This window comes from Artemia sp. Qi Xiang Cuo, chromosome 14 (assembly GCF_049724085.1).
Source record: "Artemia sp. Qi Xiang Cuo chromosome 14, ASM4972408v1, whole genome shotgun sequence".
NCBI classification, from domain to species: domain Eukaryota; kingdom Metazoa; phylum Arthropoda; class Branchiopoda; order Anostraca; family Artemiidae; genus Artemia; species Artemia sp. Qi Xiang Cuo.
Genome location: NC_142807.1, coordinates 7,360,941 through 7,383,335, shown reverse-complemented (window position 1 = coordinate 7,383,335; position 22,395 = coordinate 7,360,941). Strand labels below are relative to the sequence as shown.

The 22,395-nt window shown below is 34.3% G+C and overlaps 2 protein-coding genes across 2 annotated transcripts in view; both read left to right on the top strand.

Annotated features, from left to right (window-relative positions):
- Positions 1 to 20,869, top strand: part of LOC148944080 (uncharacterized) — a 152,467-nt gene extending 131,598 nt beyond the window's left edge. The window contains exons 5-8 of the mRNA XM_089100790.1: positions 5,029 to 5,199; positions 10,989 to 11,141; positions 18,700 to 18,857; positions 19,114 to 20,869. Of these exons, the coding sequence (XP_088956916.1) occupies positions 5,029 to 5,199; positions 10,989 to 11,141; positions 18,700 to 18,857; positions 19,114 to 19,653 (1,022 nt within the window). The 3' untranslated portion in view covers positions 19,654 to 20,869. The remainder of the gene's footprint in view (positions 1 to 5,028; positions 5,200 to 10,988; positions 11,142 to 18,699; positions 18,858 to 19,113) is intronic.
- Positions 19,637 to 22,395, top strand: part of LOC148944079 (uncharacterized) — a 43,845-nt gene continuing 41,086 nt past the window's right edge. The window contains exon 1 of the mRNA XM_089100791.1: positions 19,637 to 19,645. The gene's annotated coding sequence lies outside the window, so the exon portion shown is untranslated. The remainder of the gene's footprint in view (positions 19,646 to 22,395) is intronic.

The window sequence follows — 22,395 nt, the reverse complement described above, 5'->3', positions numbered from 1 at the left end:
AAAAATTTTGGGCAATATTGCAACTGTATTGAAATGAATCAAAACATACAATGCCAATTTAGGTTGTCAAGAGGACATTATCAGCAATGTTTCATGACCATTTGATGGTATTAAGTTAAAATTTTCATTGTGTGTTGTAGGGGATGTTGAAAAAAGTGCTACTTGCATGCTGATACTAATGCTAATACTGCTACTACAACTATTGCTACGTATAATTACTGAACCTTTCAATAATGCTGAAAAAATTGATGTCTCAAAACTTTGTTTGGGTATTTGTTATAGGAAATGTTAGGCATGGGGAGGGGGGATGTTTTCCTCAATTCAATTTGACTCTTGAAAACGGCACTATAACTTCCAATTTAAAATCAAATGAGACCCATTTGAATTTAATACAACCACCCATTCCATAAAAACCTTACATGCCCCCAGGGCATAACTTAAAGCCCTTGCCCCCGGGTTCTGGGGGGTGGGCTGTGCCACCCCTGGAAGCTTTTTTATGTGTTCTTTAGACTATTTTAAGCAAAATTGCCATTGCACAATTTCAATCAAATGCATTCGGTGAAAAGAGGGGTAGTTGGGTGGGGGGGGAGGGTGCTAGTTGATCTCCTTCACTATTGAGTCTTAAAAGGGAACAAGAACTTTCAATTTCAACCAAATGAGCCACCTCTAAAGCTTATGTCCTCTCCGACTGTCCCCTCCCCTCCCCGTCCCCTCCTCAACGCCTCGCTCTTTACGTTAAAGTTTGACTCGGTCTCACAACTTTATTTTTTAAAACAATAGAAAACTCCAGCGTAAAGAGCGAGGCGTTGAGGAAGGGACAGCCCCTTTCAAATACGGAATAATTTCTGTTCGTTTTAAGTTTTAATGTCGCTCCTTACTTTCAGTTAAAAAAAAACTTGTTTTTTTATTTAATATCCATCTTATACTGAGGAGCTGAAGATAGCAACTCTAGGCTTGACAAAGAATTAAATAAACTATAATATTTTGTGAATTAGCAATCAAAGGTTTATTATTCATAAGGTGTTCTAATGCCATGACTATGGCATTTAACTCTGCATTCATTCCAATACGTTGAACAAAATGGCTGTCTCAAAATTTTGATTGAAAGTGTTTGGGGAAATGATTGGCGTGGGGGGGGGGGTTGTTATTTGCCCTCTGATCCCTTTTGACTAATGAAAAAGGCACTAGTCCTCTCAATTTCCAATCAATTGAGCTCTTTTTGAAGTTTCTACGACAAACCTTTCTATAAAAACCTTATATGCCCCAAGGGTATAACTTTTGACCCCTTGTCCTGACAGCTATGAACGGGTGGGGGGGGGGGGTTGTCATCCTCAAAGAGACATAATTGCCAGACCTTTCAACTGTGTTGAAAAATATGGCTATATCAAAATATTTGGGGAAATGATTTGTGGGTGGGGGGTTGAATTTCCCTCTGATTACTTTTGACTATTAAAAAGGACGATATCCCTCTCAATTTCCAATCGAATGAGCCCATTTTGAAGTTTTTACAACAACGCTTTCTACAAAACCTGTCATTCCCCCAGGGTATAACTTACAACCTTAGCCCTGAGAGCTGTGGGGGGGGGTGTCATCCTCAAAGACCTAATTTCCAGAACTTTCAGCTAAGTTGAACAAAATGGCTATCTCAAAATTTTGATTGGATGCGTTCGGGGAAATGGTGGGCATCAGAGGGGGGTTATTTGCCCTCCAATCACTTTCGACTGTTAAAAAGAGCACTAACCTTTTGAATATCCAATCAAATGAGCTCTTTTTGAAGTTTCTATGACAACACTTTCTATCAAAACCTTATGTGTCCCTAGGGCATAACTTACAACCCTTGCCCTGAGGACTCGAGGGGGGGGGGGCGGGTTGTCATCCTCAAAGACCTAATCTTCAGAACTTTCAGCCACGTTGAACAAAATGGCTAGCTCAAAATTTTTATTGGATGTGTTTGGGAAATGGTAGGTGGAAGAGGGGGTTTAGTTGCCCTCCAATCACTTTCAATTATTGAAAAAGGCACTAGTTCTTTCAATTTCCAATTGAATGAGCCCTTTTTGAAGTTTCTATAACAATGCTGTCTATAAAGACCTTATATGCCCCAGGGCATAACTTACAACCCTTGCCCTGAGGGCTATGGGGGGAGTGTCATCCTCAAAGACATAATTTTCGGATCTTTTAACTACGTTGAACAAAATTGCTATCTCAAAATTTTTATTGGATGTGCATGGGGAAATGGTGGGCGTGGGAGGGGTGTTAGTCTCCCTCCAATCGCTTTCGACTATTAAAAAGGGCACAAGACCTTCCAATTTCCAATCGAATGATCCCTTTTCGAAGTTTCTACAACTCTTTTGATACGAAGTACGGTGGTCTTAAGGAAAACCAAAAATAATACATTGTGCCAACATGTTCTTTACTTAGGCAGCGCTATTGCGATGCTTCTGATATATGTATAGCGTTTTTGGTGAATTCCTTAGTTTCTGAAAATGCATTTCTTTATATTTCTCATATTCCCAATAACTGCCTACCTCTCTGGAAGCATTTGTCATGGTAACATGCCTCGTTTCAATCAAAACTATCATTGATTCTTGACAGCAGGATGATATAGATGGTGACTGTTATTGTACATATAAAAAAAAATACAAAAACACGGAATTTAAGAAAAAAGAAAATTAAAGTCCGTATTTGTATTTATTTAAATTGAATTGCCAGAATGGCACTTGTGTTACAGTCTCCTTCTAAAGCTTGGCTATGCCTGTGCTATATGCAAAAGTTTGATGATCTTTTTATTTTAAATTTGTTATCTATTTTTGTTTTGTTTATATTCTGTATCCTTATCTATATTCCATATCCCTTTTTTCAGCTGTTTGTTCTTAAAGTACCCAGGACACTAAAAATAAATTCTGATTCTTTAAATTGGCCAAGAGGAACCTAACACATTCATATACGTCTTATAAAATTAGAAGAACATGGGAAATCAATTTTTAATGCAAAACATATTTGAGGCAAATGATTTCAACACCTTGTGAGTTCTTGGCTCCCAGATGGATCTGGAGCAAAATCTGGGGGGATGTGACAAAGGCGCCAATAATTTACTGAATTGACAAGTTTATTTTTAAAAAAGAGTTACTTTTTTTTGTTTTCATGTGCTTTTAAACTTTTTGGATGTAATGGGCTGTGGTTTATCTTTATTAGGCTGCTAAAGAGGCTTAGAGGGGATATTGTTTGTTGTTTTTCACATTGGTATATCGTCTTCAAGTGTAATTAAAGAGTTTTAATAAAAAAGTAAAATTGATTTCATAATAACATTGCCATAGATGCTGAAACAATTTCTGGATAAAAAAGTAGGCTAAATGAAGGCAAATTTTGACCTTCTCACAAGTGGGTCCCACCAGGCTAACCTTAGTTAACCTAATTGTCCTCCTTAGTTGACCTAAACAATTGATTGATTCTTCAGAACTATTTCAGACAAATTTTGTTACATTTTAGTGGACATTAAAAAACTAAAGACTTATTTTTTCTGGAAATATTTCTTAAATGGCTTGAGTTTCATTTTAGATTTTAATTTGAATTTCCTTTAGAAGGCAATTACTTATTTTTTAATTGATAAATACAATACTATTGCATAGTATCTTTTTGGATCTAATTTTATGTCTATTGTCGCATTCTTGAAGCCCTAAAAGTTAGAACAGCTAGATATAACCTCTTGGAAATACATAATGGCATATACATAATGGGCCTACACTTTGTAGTGTTTTAAGCATTAAAACCATGAATAAAACTGTCATTTCAGGAGTTCAACCAAATTTTCCAACCTAATAGTTTTTGCCTTGAAAAATTTATCAAAAGAATACAGCTAACAGCTAATAGAATGCCTTTCAGTGCTGAAGGAATTGAGCCTGTTCTTTCTACTGTATTAAGATAAAATCTGCTTTGTAGTGGTTAAAAATCACTATTAGTCATCAATCACTATATCTGTTGTATTTTAGGATTCTCCTGACTAAAATCTGTGTTGTATCAAAGCGTCAATGAAAGTATTATACTTCTCATAATTTGCATTAACTCCGTTGTCCAAGATCTTTCATGGACTTGCCACGAATTCCGAAAATGGCTGATCTGATCATAGTCTATCAGGATTCTTTCATTAAAAACGGTAATTCTATACATTTGTCTTTTTTTTGTCACAGAATAAAAGAAAGGCTACTTTACTCTAGAAAATAATTGTCTTTTTTTCTCCTTGCTCATTAAGTTGTCCTAAAAAAAATGTAACTGCTTATGTTCAGGGATCTAAGGATTAAGAGCTGAGGGGTGATAAAAATGGGTTCTTTGTGTTACAAAACACATTTAAATTCAGATTATTAGCTTTTATTTTTAAAAGTGGTGAGACAGGTAATCATCCTGTCGAGAAATTTTCAGTCAATCTTTTCCGTGTGCATGATGAACAATATATTACCACCAAAGTAGGGGTAGTCCTGGGACTTCAGATGGGAACATCAATTTATAAGACATGTAAGAGAGGAATAAAGTTAGTTGAATTCAGCCATTAAACTTTGGGAGACTATATTTTGTGTTTTATTGTTTGGGAACTAATGCACAAAACCCCCAATTGATTGGTATTTTTTTTTACCTTTAATTGTGTCAATTTTTTGTGATTATTAAGCTGTAAAATGTTTCTTTTTTGGTTATATTTTTTTATTCAATATTCTTTTTTTTTAATTCAGTACGTTATCTTAAATTTGAACTTATCCAGCCATCAGTTCTATGCAGTGAATTTTGTTTTATGAAATTCAGGTTTTTATTTGTTCTATGTAAATGAATTTCGTTGAATGTTTCAGGTTTTCTTTTCGTTTATAAAAAGCATATTTTAGAAACGATTTTTTGAAAAAACCTGAATATACATTTAATTTTATGTATACATATAATGTATGTATATTTACATTTTTACACGTAATTAAAAAGAAAAAGCTGTCACATTTAGTAAGCTTTGCTGTTAAATTCTTCAATGTCTGTTTAATTTAAAATTTGTTTTAGAAGCTGAAGACGCTTTACCAGGTTACCATGAGAAGCCCTTTCCTTTTCCAAGCCATCTTTTGTCACCAGAACGTGAAGATGTTCCCTTGCTCAATTTACCTAGCATTTCAGGACCATATAAATTTGAATACGACACGCAGGAATTGCAGCCCAATTGTTCTAGCAATGAAGGTATATCTGTAATATTGTATTTTTGTTGATTGAAATGTATTGTATAATATTTTATGGGACAAAGGGACTTAATCTTAAGATAGAACTTTTGTTTTATCTTATTCCAGTTTGCAGGTGTTTGCCAAACCGTTTTTGTAGTCTTTCATGAACATTTATTAATTGTAACCTGAAAGTAGCCTAGTTTGGCATGTTTGATTATTTTTCAAAAGGCTTGATAATAAGCCTTAAAACCAGATCTCTATATCTATTTTACAATCCATATTTATAGTGTATATTACTCTATAAATTAAGAAATAAATCAGTCTATTATTTGATTTCAGGTTGAATTTGAAAGATGCAGACAATCGGCTGTTATGATTTGAACTGCCTAATAGAAATATTTAGTGTAGAACAGTGCTTATTATACTTTTTTTCATTCACGACCCCATTTATGATTTCTAGTTTCCTGACGACCCCATATAAATGTAAAACAAACAAATTAATGAATATTTTTGGTGATTTATTTATTAGGTAATAATATGCATGTACACATGAAAATATATGTTTCTAGAATTTGTTTAGATGCATACAAAATATACATTAAAAAATTGCAAAAGTGTATTTATTATAGTTACAAAAATCTTATGCCCTATTTTTCATCACAATTGCATTTATATATATATATATATATATATATATATATATATATATATATATATATATATATATATATATATATATATATATATATATATATATATATATATATATATATATATATATATATATATATATATATATATATATATTTGTAGTGACATAAATAAAAGGGAATTCCGTGAACGTCTTAGTTCATTCGAATATATTTGAACGCAGGTGTTGAGTAGTAAGTACTAAATTAAAATTAAAGGAAAAAGTTGAATAAAGTGGTGTGCCTTTTTTTTCTTATTGCATAACAAATTACATCGTGGTTGAATGTTTGATGCTGCTGGACGTAAGATCTCTTTAAAAAAATTTTAGCGATGAATAATGCTGAGATGTAATATGTATTAAAGCTGAGAGAGCAATTTAAAAGAAATATGTAGTTTCTAATGGCGGAAGAACACTTAACACCATATCAGCGATTGTGGGCAGTTCAAGTTCTCATCCAGTATTCAGTTAAGGACTGTGTTGGAAACTCTAGTTTTAAGTTTGAGTCACTCGAAAGTTCAGCAGATTCGTCTGTGAGCTTTAAGTGAGAGGTAATCAATCTCACTTAAGCCAATCCAAAAAAGCCTTTGAATTCAAGCTATATTTTTGCAATCAATATTTAATATAAAACATATACAGAACTGTGTTTCTAGCGCTATTAAGTGATCAACAATAATTTTATTGTTTATTAAATTTATATTTAATAAACATAATAATAATTTTATTTATTTATAATATTCTATAATAATTTAAGAATGATATCTCTTGGTCATAAAATTGTCGACACTGGAAAACATTTCAAACTACTTTTTTCAACAATACGTACCAAATGCTGATGCTTTCTTTTATAAAACTTATCAATTTTTTCATTTGAAGCAAATATATTGGATTTTTTCTAGATACAAGTTGAGATTGTTTAATTTTGCAATGGCAAATAACACATCTTTTATAGTCTTAAGTCATTTTGAAACATTTTTGTTCTGTCTGAAAATGTTTCAATTCAACCCTTTCATACCAATAATATTCTCAAACTTCAACCTTTTTGCAACCATTTAACTTTCGCATGTAATAATAAAAATGTGTTGATGTAATCCGTATCCTTACTGAAATTTGAATAAAAGGCTGTTGAGGACATGCCTCTTAATAAATTTTTTAATCTTAATTCTGGTGCTAAGTTTTTTGGTGCAAGATCCTCTTGGAGAATAAGGCAATAAATAAAAGTCCCCAAGGCCAGAACATAATTTGCACTTTACTGAAAAAAAATACTTTACTGAAAGGCATAGGGGTTTTGAGCCCAACTTATGTTATCTGCTCGTTTTGAGTTTGACTCAAAACGTATTTATAATTTCTGTTCGTTTTGGGTTTCATTTATTCATCGATGCTGATTTGTGGTAGTTTCACGCTTGGTAGATTATTTTATTTTATTTTTACTTATTTTTTGTTTGATGGAGTTCTTTAATTTTCTTTGAAAGCTTATTTTATGAAAAAGTTTTTTTTAATCAATTTCTGTTTGTTTTATATTTAAATCGTCTTTCCATGGGAAAAGAAAATAATACTATAAATCGTTTCGTTTTTTTAAGAATTTATAGTTTGGCTTGCTATTTGTATGCTAGAGAAAAATTTTCTGCAATTTTTAACAACATACACCCTTTTAAAAATCTGGACACAAATAGTAGTGTTTAATTTAGTTTCATACCTCCTCTAGTTGACCTGAATAAGAAAACTTGATACCATTCGCAAAAAAATCTATTTACTTTCCTTGATAGCTTGGATACACTTACGCTATTTTGATTTGGTTCAATTTTAAGAGCAGAAGTAGACCCGAAAGTTTGAACATAATACCCTCAGTCGTTCTTGGGATACTGCTGAGATGCCTTATTGGGAATTAGCATTAACACAGTGTATTTTGATTTAATCTTAAAGAAACATTTATTTTTTAAACATAAAGGCAAATGGGAGGGGGGGAATGGTAAGGGGATTAGTTTCCCTCAAATCACTTCGACTTTTAAAAAGGGCATCAGCCCTTTCTATTTTCAATCGAATAAGCCCTTTTCGAAGTTCCTACGACAACTCCTTCAATACGAAATTCCCTGGTCTAAACAACAACAACAAAAAAATAATACATTATACCCACATCGATCTTTACTATAAAAATGTCAAGCCTTGCAATATCTTTAGTCTATTAAAAAGGGCGCAAGGCCTTTCGATATCCAATCGAATGAGCCCTTTTTGAGTTTCTACGACAACGCTTTCTGTAAACACCTTATATGCCCCCAGGGTATAAATTACAACCTTACTAAGGGCTGTGAGGGCGGTTGTAATCCTCTAAGACCTAATTTCCTGAAGTTTCAACTACGTTAAACAAACTGGCTATCTCAAAATTTTGATTGGATGTGTCTGAGAAAATGGTGGGCGTGAGAAGGGTGTTAGTCGCTCTCCCATCACTTTCAACTATTAAAAATGACACTAGCTCTTTCAATTTCCAATTAAATGAGCCCTTTTAAAGTGTACGACAACGCTTTCAATAAAAACCCTATATGCCCCCAGTGCATAACTTACAACCCTTGCCCCGAGGGCTGGGGGGAGGGTGTCATCCTCAAAGACCTAATTTCCATAACTTTCTGCAACGTTGAACAAAATGGCTATCTGAAAATTTTGATTGGATATGTTTGGGGATATGGTGGGCATGAGAGGGGGGTTAGTTACCCTCCAATCACTTTCAACTATTAAAAAGGGCACTAGCCCTCTCAATTTCCAATTGAATGAGCCCCTTTACAATTTCCAATCAAATGAGTCCTTTTTGTAATTTCTACAAACCTAAATTTATAAACCTTATATGCCCCCAGGGCATTACTTACAACCCTTGCCATGAGGGCTGTGGGGGAGTGTCCTCCTCAAATATATAAGTTTTATCTGGAAATCAACTACGCTGAACAAAATGGCTATCTAAATATTTTGATTGGATGTGTTTGGTGAAAAGGTGGGCGTGAGAGGGGGGTTAGTTGCCCTCAAATCACTTTTGACTATTGAAAAGAGCACTAGACCTTTGAATTTCCAATCGAATGAGCCCTTTTTCAAGTTTCTAGCACTAAGATTTCAATGAAAACTTATATTCCCCCAGGGCATAACTTATAACCCTTGTCCTGAAGACTGTGGGGGTAATATCCTGCTCAAAGGTATAATTTCCTATGCTTTAAACTGCGTGGAACAAAAAGGCTATCTCAAAATTTTTATTGGATGTGTTTGGGGAAATAGTTGGCGTGGAATGGGTTTTAGTTGGCTTCCAATCACTTTCGACTATTAAAAAGGGCACTAGCCATTTCAATTTCCAATCGAATAAGCCCTTTTTGAAGTTTCTACGACAACGCGTTCTATAGAAACCTTATATGCCCCCAGGGCATAACTTACAACCCTTGCCCTGAGGGCTGTGAGAGGGGGGGAGGTTGTCATCCTCAAAGACCTAGTTTCTAGTACTTTTAACTACGTTGAACAAAATGGCTATCTTAAAATTTTAAATTGGATTTGTTTGGGGAAACGGTGGGCGTGAAAGGGGGGTTAGTTGCCCACCAATCACTTTCGACTATTAAAAAGGACACTAGCCCTTTGAATTTTCAATCGAATGAGGCTTTTTTTGAAGTTTCTATGACAGTGCCTTCTATAAAAACCTTCCATGCCTCCAGTGCATAACTCACAACCCTTGCCCTGAGGCCTGTGGGGCAGTGTCTTCCTCAAAAACATAATTTCTATCTGGAAATCAACTACACTGAACGAAATGGCTATCTAAAAATTTTGATTGGATGTTGTTCGGGAAATTGTGGGCGTGGAAGAGGTGTTAGTTGCCTTCCAATCACTTTCGACTATCTGAAAAGGGCACAAGCCACTCCGATTTCCAATTGAATGAGTCCTTTTCGAAGTTCATACGACAACTTCTTCGATACGAAGTGCCCTGGTCTAAAGGAAAAAAATAATAAATAATACATTGTGCCAACATCGTTCTTATATGCCCCCAGGGCATAACTTACTACCCTTGCCGTGAGGGTTGTGGGGGAGTTACCTCCTCAAAATCATAATTTCTATCAAGAAATCAACTACGCAAAACAAAATGGCTATCTCAAAATTTTGATTGGATGTGTTGTGGGAAATGGTGGGCGTGGAAGGGGTATTAGTTGCCTTCCAATCACTTTCGACTATTAAAAAGGGCACTAGCCACTTTAACTTCCAATCCAATGAGTCCTTTTCGAAGTTTCTACGACAACTTTGATACGAAGTGCCCTGGTCTAAGACCAAGAAATAAAAATAATACATTGTGCCAACATCGTTCTTTACTTAGGCAGAGCAATTGTGCTGCCTATGATTAAGAGCTGAGGGTGATAAAAATGGCTTCTCTGTGGTGCAACACACAATTAATTTCAGATTATTAGCTTTTATTTTGAAATTTGGTGAGACAAGTAATCATTCCGTAGGTAAATTTTCAGTCAATCTTTTCCGTGTGCAGGTGTGATGAACGATATTACCACCAAAGTAGGGTTTGTCTTGGTGCCTCAGATGGGAATATCAAGTTATAAGACATGTAAGAGAGGAATAAAGTTAGTTGAATTCAGCCGTTAAACTTTGGGAGACTATATTTTGCATTATATTTTTGAGAACTAATACAGAAAACCCCCAATTGATTGGTATTTTTTACCTTTAATTTTATATTATTTTTTTTATTGTTAAGGTGTAAAATGTTTATGTTTTGGTTCAATTTTTTATTGAATATTCAATTTTTCAATTCAGTATGTTATCCTAAATTCACACTTATTTAGCAATTAGTTCTATGCTATGAATATTGTTTTATGAATTTCAGGTTTTTGTTTGTTCTATGTTAATGATTTTCATTGAATCTTTACTTTTGCTTTATAAAAAGCAGATCTTAGAAACGATTTGTGAGAAAACGTGAATACACATCTAATTTTGTGTATACATATACTGTTTGTATATTTAAATATAATGTAAATGTGCATTTACATATAATGTCTTCACATTTTTACTCGTAACTAAAAAGAAAAAGCAGCCACATTTGTTTAGTAAGCTTTGCTGTTAAATTTTTCTATGTCTGTTTAATTTAAAATTCGTTTTAGAAGCTGAAGACGCTTTACCAGGCGACCTTGAGAAGCCCTTTCCTTTTCCAAACCTTTTTTTGCCACCAAAACGTGAAGATCTTCCCTTGCTCAATTTACCTAGCTTTTCAGGGCCATGTAAATTTGAATACGACAGCCAGGAATTGCAGCCCAAATGTTCTAACAAGGAAGGTATATCTGAAACATTGTGTTTTTGTTGATTGAAATGTATTGGATAATATTTTATGGGATAAAAAATAGGACAAAGGGGCTTAATCTTAAGATAGAACTTTTGTTTTATCTTATTCCAATGTGCATGTGTTAGCTAGACCGTTTTTGTAGTCTTTCATGAATATTTTTAAATTTTCACCTGAAAGTATTCTAGTTTGGCATGTTTTATTATTGTTTAAAAGGCTTGATAATAAGCCTTAAAACCTCATCTCTATATAAATTTTGCAATCCAAATTTATATTATATATTTCTTTATAAATTGAGAGATAAACCTGTCTGTTATTTTGAATTCAAGTTGAATTTGAAAGATGGAGAAAATTGGCTGTTATGATCTGAACTGCCTACCAGAAATTTTTAGTGTAGAACAGGGATTCTTAAATTTTTTAGTTCACGACCCCTTTGATGATTTCTAGTTTCTTGACGAGCCCATATACATTTAAAACAAAAAGATTAATGAATATTTTTTGATGATTCATTTATTATGTAATAATATATATGTACATATGAAAATACATATTACTAGAATTTATTTAGAAAACACACAAAATATAAATTAAAAATGGCACAAAAAGCTGCAAAAATGTATTTACTATAGTTTTGTCAAATTTGCATTTAATTTTTTTTTTTTTGTAGTAACATAAATAAAAGGGAACTCTTTGAACGTTTTAGTTCACTGAAATATATTCGAACGCGGGTGTTTAGTGGTAAGTATTAAATTAAAATTAAAGGAAATAATTTAACGGCATGGATAGGTCTATTTTTCCTTATGCATAACAAATTAAATCTTGGTTGAACGTTTGATGCAGCTGGAAGTAAGACCTCTTGAACATTTTTTAGTGATGAATAATACTGAGATGTAATTAATACTGAAAAAGTAACTTAACATAAATATGTAGTGTCTAATGGCAGAAGAATATTTAACACAATATCAGCGATTGTGGGCAATTCAAGTTCTGATCAGTTAAGAGGTTAGTCAAGGGATTCAGTTAAGGGCTGTTTTGGAAACTCTAGTTTTAAGTTTGAGTCACTCGAAAGCTCAGCAGATCTCTTTTGAGCTTTAAGTGAGAGGTGATCAATCTCGCTTAAGCGAATCAAAAAGCTTATTGAAGCTTCCTTTTTGAAATCAATATTTAATATAAAATATGCACAGAACTGTGTTTATAGCGCTTTTAAGTGATCTGCAATAATTTCTGCATGACACACTTTAGGATTATTTCTCTCGGTCATAAAATTGCCGACACTGGAAAACATTTCGAACTATTTTTTTTCTACTATAGTCTACCAAATGTTGACGCTTTCTTTTATAAAACTTTTAATTTCATCATTTTAAGTAAATATATTGCATTTTTTTTGGAGATACAAGTTGAGATATTTGAATTTTGCAATGACAAATAACACATCTTGGATAGTCATGTGTCATTTTGAAACATTTTCGTTTGGTTTGAAAATATTTGAATTCCACTCTTTAATAACTATATTATTCTTAAACTTCAACCTCTTTACAACCATTTTACTTTCGCATGTAATAATAAAGTTGTTTAGTTGGAATCCATATCCTTACAGAGATTTGAAAATAAACGGATGTTAAGGGCATGCCTCTTAATAAAGTTTATAATCTTAACAGCATCCTGAAGTACATCTTTTATTTCTGGTGCTAAGAAAGTGTACTTTTCCTTCTGGTGTCTTTAAGAGTAGTTTATTTTCACGATTAAACATGAAAAAACTGACGAAAATAGGATTTTACCATGAAAATTCTTAATTGACCCCCCCCCCCCCCCCCCCCAAAAAAAAAACTTATAAATCTGTGATTTTTCGGTATGAATAGAGGGTGAATATTTAATTTGAAGTCGTGTTCGTTGAATTGTCCATTATGGACAATTATATATTTATTAATATATAAATATATTTATTATGTTTTGTTAAAGATTCAAAGTTTATTATATGTCAAGTATTGAGTTTAATTTTATTAGTTCTTGTCAAAGCTTTTAATTTGTTTTTGAATAAAGAATTATTTTGAAATATGGAATTTTGAAAAACTTAAAAAAATTAATTTATTTTAAAACAAGGAAACATACATACAATATAAATGAATAAATAAATCTTAAAACGAGCGAAACATAAATTGAATGTTCAAATCAAGCTTGAAATGAACGAAAATCATCACAAACAAGATTTGGGTTTTGCCTCCTTCTCTCACTATGAAAGTCTAGAACCTACTGGGTAATTTGCGCGTTACTGAAAACGTTTCTTGAACAGCCTTTGAAAGTCAAAATAAAATCAAACTCAATCTAGGTTTGATAATTTCAAATAACCGGCTTAATGTTCAAGCTGAATATTAGGGAAGGGACAGTGTCCCAACTCTTGTTTGTGGTAGAACTATATTTGTCTTGAAAATAACTAATAAAACTAGACTGAATATTTGATATATAATGATATTAATTGCTCAAAGCTCATCAGTTCAAAATTTAATGTTACTGTAATTTGTATGTTTATTATCATTGTTGTAATAAGTTCAAAAGAAAATATTTCTATTATAATTCCTTTTTCAGTGAAGCGCCAAACTCTTGTTTGTAGTGATTTTTGTTTTTTTCCAGCTTGATTTGTACATTCAACTTAAGTTTCGCTCGTTTTATGATTTATTTATTCATTTATATTAGTACTTATTGCATGTTTGCCATGGTTGTGTATTTAATTTCTGTTCGTTTTTGGTTTCATTTATATTTCAAAAGCAAAATGTTTTATTCCTTTTAAGCTTGATTTGCATATTCAATTTAAGCTTTCCTCGTTTTAAGATTTATTTATTGTTTATATTAGTACCTGTTGTATCTTTTTTTCCATAACTGTTTATTTAATTTCTCTTCTTTTTGGGTTTAATTTATTCTTTAATAGCAAGTTCTGGTCGTTTTGAGTTTGAGTTCTGGTTGGTTTGTATTTTTTCTGATCTTAAGTCTAATATGGCCTTTACTTTTCTTTAAAAACTTCTTTTTCTTGAAGTTTTATCTAAAATAAGTTTCTGTTCGTTTTTGATTGCAAAAGTTTCAAGTTTTTCAAAATTCCCTATTCAAAATAATTTTTTATTCCAAAACAAATTAACAGCTTTAGCAAGAACTAATAAAATTAAACTGAATATTTGACTTCTTACGATATCAATCGCTGAAAGCTCACCAGCTCAAGATTTTGTTTCACTCAGGGCCAAATTTAAAGCTTTGACGCATCTAGGGTCCAGCGTTTTTGTCGCTCCGTTTTTGCCAGATTTTCGGGGAAATCTCCAAAACTCCCGGGATAGTGAAAACCGCAGGGCTTATTGATAAATCTTGTCCTGATTTCCCTGCAATTTTCATTTTAATTGAAAATCCAGCTCCCATGATTTCTCATTGATAATTTGTTTTTGGTGAGGGATGGGTATCAGGCAATGGAGCGGCAGGGGTGAGTTCCCATAATATTTGGAATGAAATATAGTTAATAAGTTTGATTTTTTTTTTTTGGGGGGGGGGGGCTGGTCGGGTCATGCAGGGAGGGCCAGGGGTCAGCTCCCTAAATTTTATCGTCAGTAAGTTTTTTTAGTTGGGGTGGGGGTCAGGCTTATCCGATCATTGAACTATTCTAAAACCCTCGGATAAAAACCTTTTATGCCCCCTGGGCATAAAATATAATACTTGCTCCTCGGCTCTGAGGGGTTGTGTTGACCCTGGAGGTTAAAAAATTCGATTGGATAGATTTGGACAAAGGTGGCAGGTGGCCTAGTTGCCCTCCAGTCCCTTTCGACTCTTAAAAAGAGAACTAGAACTCTCAATTTCCAATAGAATGAAACCCCTCCAAAGTTTAAAAGACAATTCCTTTCATAAAAACCTTATATGCCCCCAAGGCAAAATTTACAACACTTGCCCCAGGGTTCTGGAGGGCTGTGTAAACCTCCGAGTTTTATTATATGATCTTTGGTCTGTTTTGGGCAAATTGAATACCTAAACAAATTCGATCAGACATATTTGGGTAAAAAAGGTTGGTGGGTGGGGGTGGGGCAGTTATCATGGGATCACTTTTGACTCAAAAAGGGAACTAACACTTTAATTTCTTATGATATGAGTCCCCTCCGAAGTTTAACTCTTCCGTAAGAACCTTACATGCCCCTGGGGCATAAGTCATAACCCTTCCCCAAGCTCTCGTTGGGGTTATGATGACCCAAAAGATTTGTTATCTGATCCTTGGACTATTTCTAAAAAATAGCTATCTCAAAAATTTTGATTCAATACATTTGGGGAAAAGAGGGTGTGTTTGTTAATAGGGGAGGGGGACAGGTTAGATGCCCTCCGATCACCTTTGAATCCTAATAAGACAACTTGAACTTTGAATTTCCAATCAAATGATCCACTTATGAAGTTTATATGACCACCTCTTACATTAAAACTTTATATACTCCCAGGGCATAACTTACAACACCCCTTCGGGCTCTGGGGGTTGTGTCAATCCCGGAACTTTTTTATTTAATCTATAATGTGTTTTGAAGAAACCCTCCAATAACTTTTGACTATTAAAAGGGTAACTATTACTTCCTATTTCCAATTGAATGAACCCCCTCCAAAGTTTATATGACCATCCCTTCCATATGAAGTGCCTCTAGGCTAAAAAAATAATATAACATTGGAGCCTTATGGTCTTAGGGCTGGTGTGAGGAGGCTAGTTACAATATAATGACTTTTGACTCTTAAAAAGGGAACTAGAACTTTCAATTTATAATCATTTGAGACCCTTCCGAAGTCTGTACGACCACTTGTTCCACAAAAACCTTAGATACCCATGGGCATAAGTTACAACCCTTTCCCCGGGTTCTCTTTTGGGTTGTGTTGACCCCGAAGTTTTTGTCGTATGATCGCTGGACTATTTCAAACAAAATGGCTATCTCAAAATTTTGATGGGGTGCATTTGAGGAAAAGAGGAAGGGGATAGAATTCCTCCGATCGCCTTTAAATCCTAAAAAGGTAACTTGAACTTTGAATTTCCAATCAAATTACCTGTCTCATTATAAGTAAGTTTATATGACCATCTCTTACATAAAAACTTTATATACTCCCGGACCAAAACTTACAATACGCCTCCAGGCTCGGGGGGGGGGGTATGTCGACCCCGGAGCTTTTTTTTATTTAATCTATAATGTGTTTTGAAGAAAATAAGTATCTCATAATTTTGGTAGGATTCATTTGGGGAAAAGAGGGTGTGTGTTTGTGGGGGGAGGGGGTAGATACCCTCCAATAACTTTTGACTATTAAAAGTGTTGCTATTACTTCCTATTTCCAATTGAATGAGCCCTTTCCAAAGTTTATATGACCATCCCTTCCATATGAAGTGCCTCTAGGGTAAAAAAAAATAATATAACATTGGATACTTATGGCCTTAGGGCTAGTGGGAGGAGGTTAGTTGCCATAAGATCACTTTTGACTCTTAACAAGGGAACTAGAACTTTCAATTTTTAATCATTTGAGTCCCCTCCGAAGTCTGTACACCACTTGTTCCACGAGACCTTAGATACCCCTGGGCATATGTTACAACCCTTTCTCCGGGTTCTCTTTTGGGTTATGTTGACCCCGAAGTTTTTGGTCGTATGATCGTTGGACTATTTCAAACAAAATGTCTATCTCAAAATTTTGAAGGGGTGCATTTGAGGAAAAGGGGGGGGGGGAGATGCCCTCCAATCACTTTTGATGACTCTTGAAAAGGTCGGAGTTTTTGTTATTTGATGTTTAAACTATTTTAAACGAAAGAACAATCTCAAAATTTTCATTGGATGAATTTTGATAAAAAAGGGTCGTTTTTTTCGGGGGGGGGGCTAGTATCTATCTGATCACTTTTGACTCTTAAAAAGGAGAAATTCCGATTTAAAATCGAATGAGCCCCCTCCGAAGTTTATTCGACCATTCTTCCCATAAATATATTATATACCCCCGGGGCACAATTTACTACACTTGCCCTTGGGTTCTGGGTGGATGTGTTGACAAAACAGATCGTCTCTTCTATAAAAACCTTATATGCTCCCGAGGCTTAAGTTACAATCCGTTCCCGGGCTCTGGGGGATATAATGACCCCAATGTTTTTGTGATCTGATCGTTGGGCTATTTCAAACAAACTGGCCATCTAAATATTTGCATTGAATGCATTTGGGGAAAAGAGGGTGTATGTGTGGGGGGGGGGAGGGTAGACGCCCTCCCATCACTTTTGAATCATAAAAAGGAAACTAAATCCTACAGTTTCCAATCAGATGAGCCTCCTCTGAAGTTTATACGACCACCCCTTGCATAAAAACCTTATATGTCCCTGGGGCATAACTTAAAAGCTTGCCCCCTGGCTCTGGAGGGTTGTGTCAACACGGGAGTTTTGTCGTCTGATGTTTGAACTCCTTTTAACAAATAGGCTATCTCAAAACTTTTATCGGATGGGTTTGGGGAACAAAGGACGTGAGGGGGGGGCTAGTTGCCCTACGATCTCTTTTGACTCTTAAAATTGAACTACAACTTTCACTATTCAATAAAATAAGCCTCCTCTGAAGTCTCTACGAGCGTCCCTTCCATAAGAACTATATATACCCCCAAGGCATAACTTACAACGCCTACCCCCGGGCCCTGGGAGGCTGTTTCCATCCTGGAGTTACTGTTGTCTGATGATAGATTTATTTTGTATCAAAATGGTTATCTAAAAACTTTTATCGGATGCATTTGGGGGAAAAGGTATGGAAGGGGATAGTCGCCCTCCTATCACGTTTAATTCTTATAAAGTGTACAAGAATTTCCGATTTCCAATCGAATGAGCCTCTTTCAAAGTTTATGTAACCAGTCCTTCCATAAAAAATTATATGCCCCTGGGGCATAACTTAAAACACTTGCCCTGGGGTTCTGGGGGGGGGGATGTTGTCCCATAAGTTTTTTTTTATCTGACGAACTATTTTTAACAAAATGGCTATCTTAAAAAATTTTATCGGATGGAAAGAAAGGCGTGGGGGTATTTGTCAATTTCCAATCAAATGAAGCCTCTCTGAAGTTTAAACGACTATCCCTTCCATAAGAACCTTATATGCTCCCAGGGAATAACTTACAACGCCTGCTCCCGGGCCCTGGGGGTTTGTGTCGACCACGGAGTTCTTGTTATCTTTTTTAAAAACTATTTTTAACAAAATGCCCATCTCGTATTTTTATCAACTATATCTGGGAAAAAAAGGCATGCGGGGGCTTGTTGCCATCCAATCAATTTTGACTTTTAAAAACGGCACTAGAACTTCATATTTCCAAGTGAATGAGCCCCTCCGAAGCTCATACTTCCACCCCTTCCTTATGACTTGCCTCTTGGAAAAAAAATATATTGAAGCATGGCGGCCTTTACCATAGGTAATGCTATAGCGCTGCCTCTGATTAGAATAACTAATTTTAACAGCCAATTTTGATTTCTGTGATATTTGTGTTTTGTTTTTTTTAACTGTAGACTTTTAAATTTTTAGGTCATTTTTCACCTCATGTGTCTGGACTTCACTTACAGGGAAATACGTCAGTAGTTGTTTCAAAGAATCCATCTTCAAGCGGTTTCTCAATTGTATTTACATCAAAATCTGAAGGAAAAGGCTTAGAAAACCAGAAAACAGGTTTGAAAAGTTGCCTTCAAAGTAAAAAGTATAGAAAATTCGAAAGATATCAGAGAACTCGTATAGAGAAAGAGATACATAAATGTAAGGTATGTGACACGACCTTTTCTCAGTTGAATGCGCGGTTTGAACCGGCACCAAAGAGTGCATACGTGCGATAAACAGTTTAAGTGTAATGTATGTGATAAAACTTTTTCTCAGGCATCATATTTAAACCGGCACCAAAGAGTGCATACGGGTGATCAACCGTTTAAATGCTATGAATATAGCTAGACCTTTTCTCACTTACCACATTTGAAAACCCACCAGAGAATGCATACGGGTGAGAAACTGCTTAAGTGCGATGTTTGGGATAAAACCTTTCCTCATGCAGCAAATTTTAAAAAGCACCAAAGAGTACATACCGGTGAGAAACCGTTTAAATGTGATGCAAGTAACAAGACCTTTTCTCAGGCAGCAAATTTGAAACAGCACCAAAGAATGCATACGGGTGAAAAACCGTTTAGGTGTGATGTTTGTGACAAGACTTTTGCTCAAGCAGCAGATTTGAACACCCATCAAAGAGTACATACGGGGGAAAAACCGTTTAAGTGTGATGTTTGTGATAAAACTTTTTCTACAGCACCACATTTGCACAGGCACCAAAGAGTTCATACGGGTGAAAAACCATTCAGGTTTAAAGTTTGCGACCAGACCTTTTCTGAAGCAGCAGATTTGAACACCCATCAAAGACTGCACACTGGTGAGAAACCATTTATTTGTGATGTATGCGACCAAACCTTTTCTCAAGCTGGAGGTTTGAAGAAGCACCAAAGACGGCATACGGGTGAGTAGCTAATTAAGTAGTATGTATGTGAGAAGTGTTTTTTGCAAGCTTGAATTGAACACACATCGAAGACTGTATATAGGTGAGAAACTATTCATATGTAATGTGTGTAGAAAAAATTTTCTGATATTAGCAGTATTCACAGGCATTAAAAGTGCATACGGCAGTTTAGGAAGATTGTTGTACCACAAGCTGTATCTTCTTTGGGTATGTGGTTATTATCCTCACAACCATTTAGTAATACATCGAATAAGTTTGTTTTCAATTTGTTTTTTTATGTGTTTAGTTTCAATAGCAATTTCATCATCATCCTATGAAAATAGTGATACATATTTGCTTGATTGTAATAAATGTGATGGTTGTAAGAAATTCTTGTCTACATCAAGGTTTTGAATGAGTTCCAAAGAGTTCATACAACTGAAAAAACTGTTTAAAAGACTATTTATGCAGGAAGTGTTTGCCTTGACTGGACTATTTGAACACGCACAAAGAGCGCATACAGGTGAGACGCCATTTAATTGTGATTCGTGCAAAAGGGTATTTTCATTTAAGTCAGCTCTGAATTAGCATCTAACAACTTATTCTAGAAAAACCTTCTGAGATTATAGACTACAAGAAGACCTTTGGAACCATAGTGATTTTTATTTAAAGAAGAAAGCTTGATGCAGATAAAAGCTTTTTTATATCTACTAATTCTCATATTTTAATTAACACTTTGGATATTTATATAGTTTTCCAGTAATTTCGATTTTTGCAAGTGAAGCTAGTCTTTTTATCCAATGACCAATGTAGAACCACACGAGCCAAAATCGGCAAATCCGTATTTTCCGAAAAATTTCCTCTTTAATTGATAATCTCAAAAGAAACGGAAGTTTACATTGTCCAAAACTCAGATGCATAATAATCCGGATTTTTAAGCAACCAAAAATTTACGCAAGAAAGCAAAATATTATTTGTTGTCATTTGTTTCAATTAGTTCCACAGAAAGAAAAAAAAGATGAAAAGAATCAAAAGGCTAAAGAAATGGGAATCATGGATTAATTGACAAAAATAAATCTGTGGCCTATGTGTTTCTTTTTTTTTCTTTATAAACAATATTCACTGAATTACTCCGTTTTCTTTTGAAAAAACGAACTCTGTAAGATAAATTTCAGCCACAGCTGCACCACTTTGTTTATGGTATTGTGCAGAATTATTAATCTCTGGAGCAAGAGACCCAACCGCACAAAAGAACTGGAATCATTGCTTTGTCTATATATTATTTTAAAAAAGACCCAAAAGCCTTGTTTTCAAATTGCTTGGGGATTTTATTTCTCAGAATATGGGAAAAGTTTTGTTATGTTTCTTGAAAATTAAAAAAAAATGGTTATCTACCATACAACATTTCAATGTGTTCCGATATTAGAATGTACTTAAAAAATTTACTTTCTGAATTATTTTGAAATTTTTAAAAATTTTAGAGTTTGTTTGCTTGGCTAAGTAGACCCTAGGATTTATTTGAGAGGGAGGGGACCTACAAATGATAACGATTTTGTTAACTCGCTGTCCTTGACCAGGTAACCGAAATTTCGAAAACTGAAAGACTTTTTTTGCATAATAATTGTGCTGGTGCTGCCCCAAAACGGGATTCAGAGTAGAATCCAATTTTTTTCCGATTGACGTTGGATGAGGAACCCCTATGAGAACAATTTTTTATGGATATATTCTGAACTTATGCTGATAAATTCGTGGTGTAAGAGGGCCCTTATGCTGAAAAAACTTATTAGCCATACTTTATTCCAAAAGTCATTGGAATTCGGTGTGATTTTATAAGCTTTTCCAAAACTGTTCAAAATGCCTATATTCTTCCCTACAAACTAGAGTTCCGCTACTCCCCGTTTCTCTAACGGTCAAAGCATAAGACACACTGCGTATTTGGTGCTTTACTAAAACGAATTATATTCTAAATATTTTCTTTTTACTTAATACATAATTGAAAATAAAATAACAATTGCAGTGAAATCAGGCCGAGATTTATCAATAAGCCCTGCAGTTTTCACCACCCCCAAAGTTTTGGGGATTTTCCCGAAAATCTTGCAAAAACGGAGTGGTGAAAACGCTTGAGCATAAAAACGTCAAAGCTTTTAAATCCGGCCCTGAGTAAAACAAAATATTGAGCAGGTGAGCTTTCAGCAATTGATACTATTAGATGTCAAATAATCAGTTTAATTTTCCGAAACAAAAAGTTTTTAAAGAAAAGTAAAGGCGATACTAAACTTAAGATCAGAAAAATAGAAACCAACAATAACTTAAACTCAAAATGACCAGAACTTACTATAAAGAAAAAATAAAACCCAAAACGAACTGAAAGTAAATAAGCAATCATAAAAAAAACATACAACAGGTACTAATATAAACCAATAGATAAATCTTAAAATGGGAAAAGCTTAAATTGAATGTGCAAATCGAAATTAAAAGGTACAAAATTTTTTTGCTTTTGAAGCATAAGTGAAACCAAAAACGAACAGAAATTAAATACACAATCATAGCAGACATACAATAGGTACTAATATAAATGAATAAATGAATCATAAAACGAGCGAACCTTAAATTGAATACTTAAATCAAGCTTGAAACAAACAAAAATAACTACAAACAAGAGTTTGGGGGTTGCCTCCTTCTCTCAATGTGAAAGTCTAAGACCTACTGCGTCTACTTCACTGAAAACGAATCATATTACAAATATTTTCTTTTGTACTTATTAAAACGTT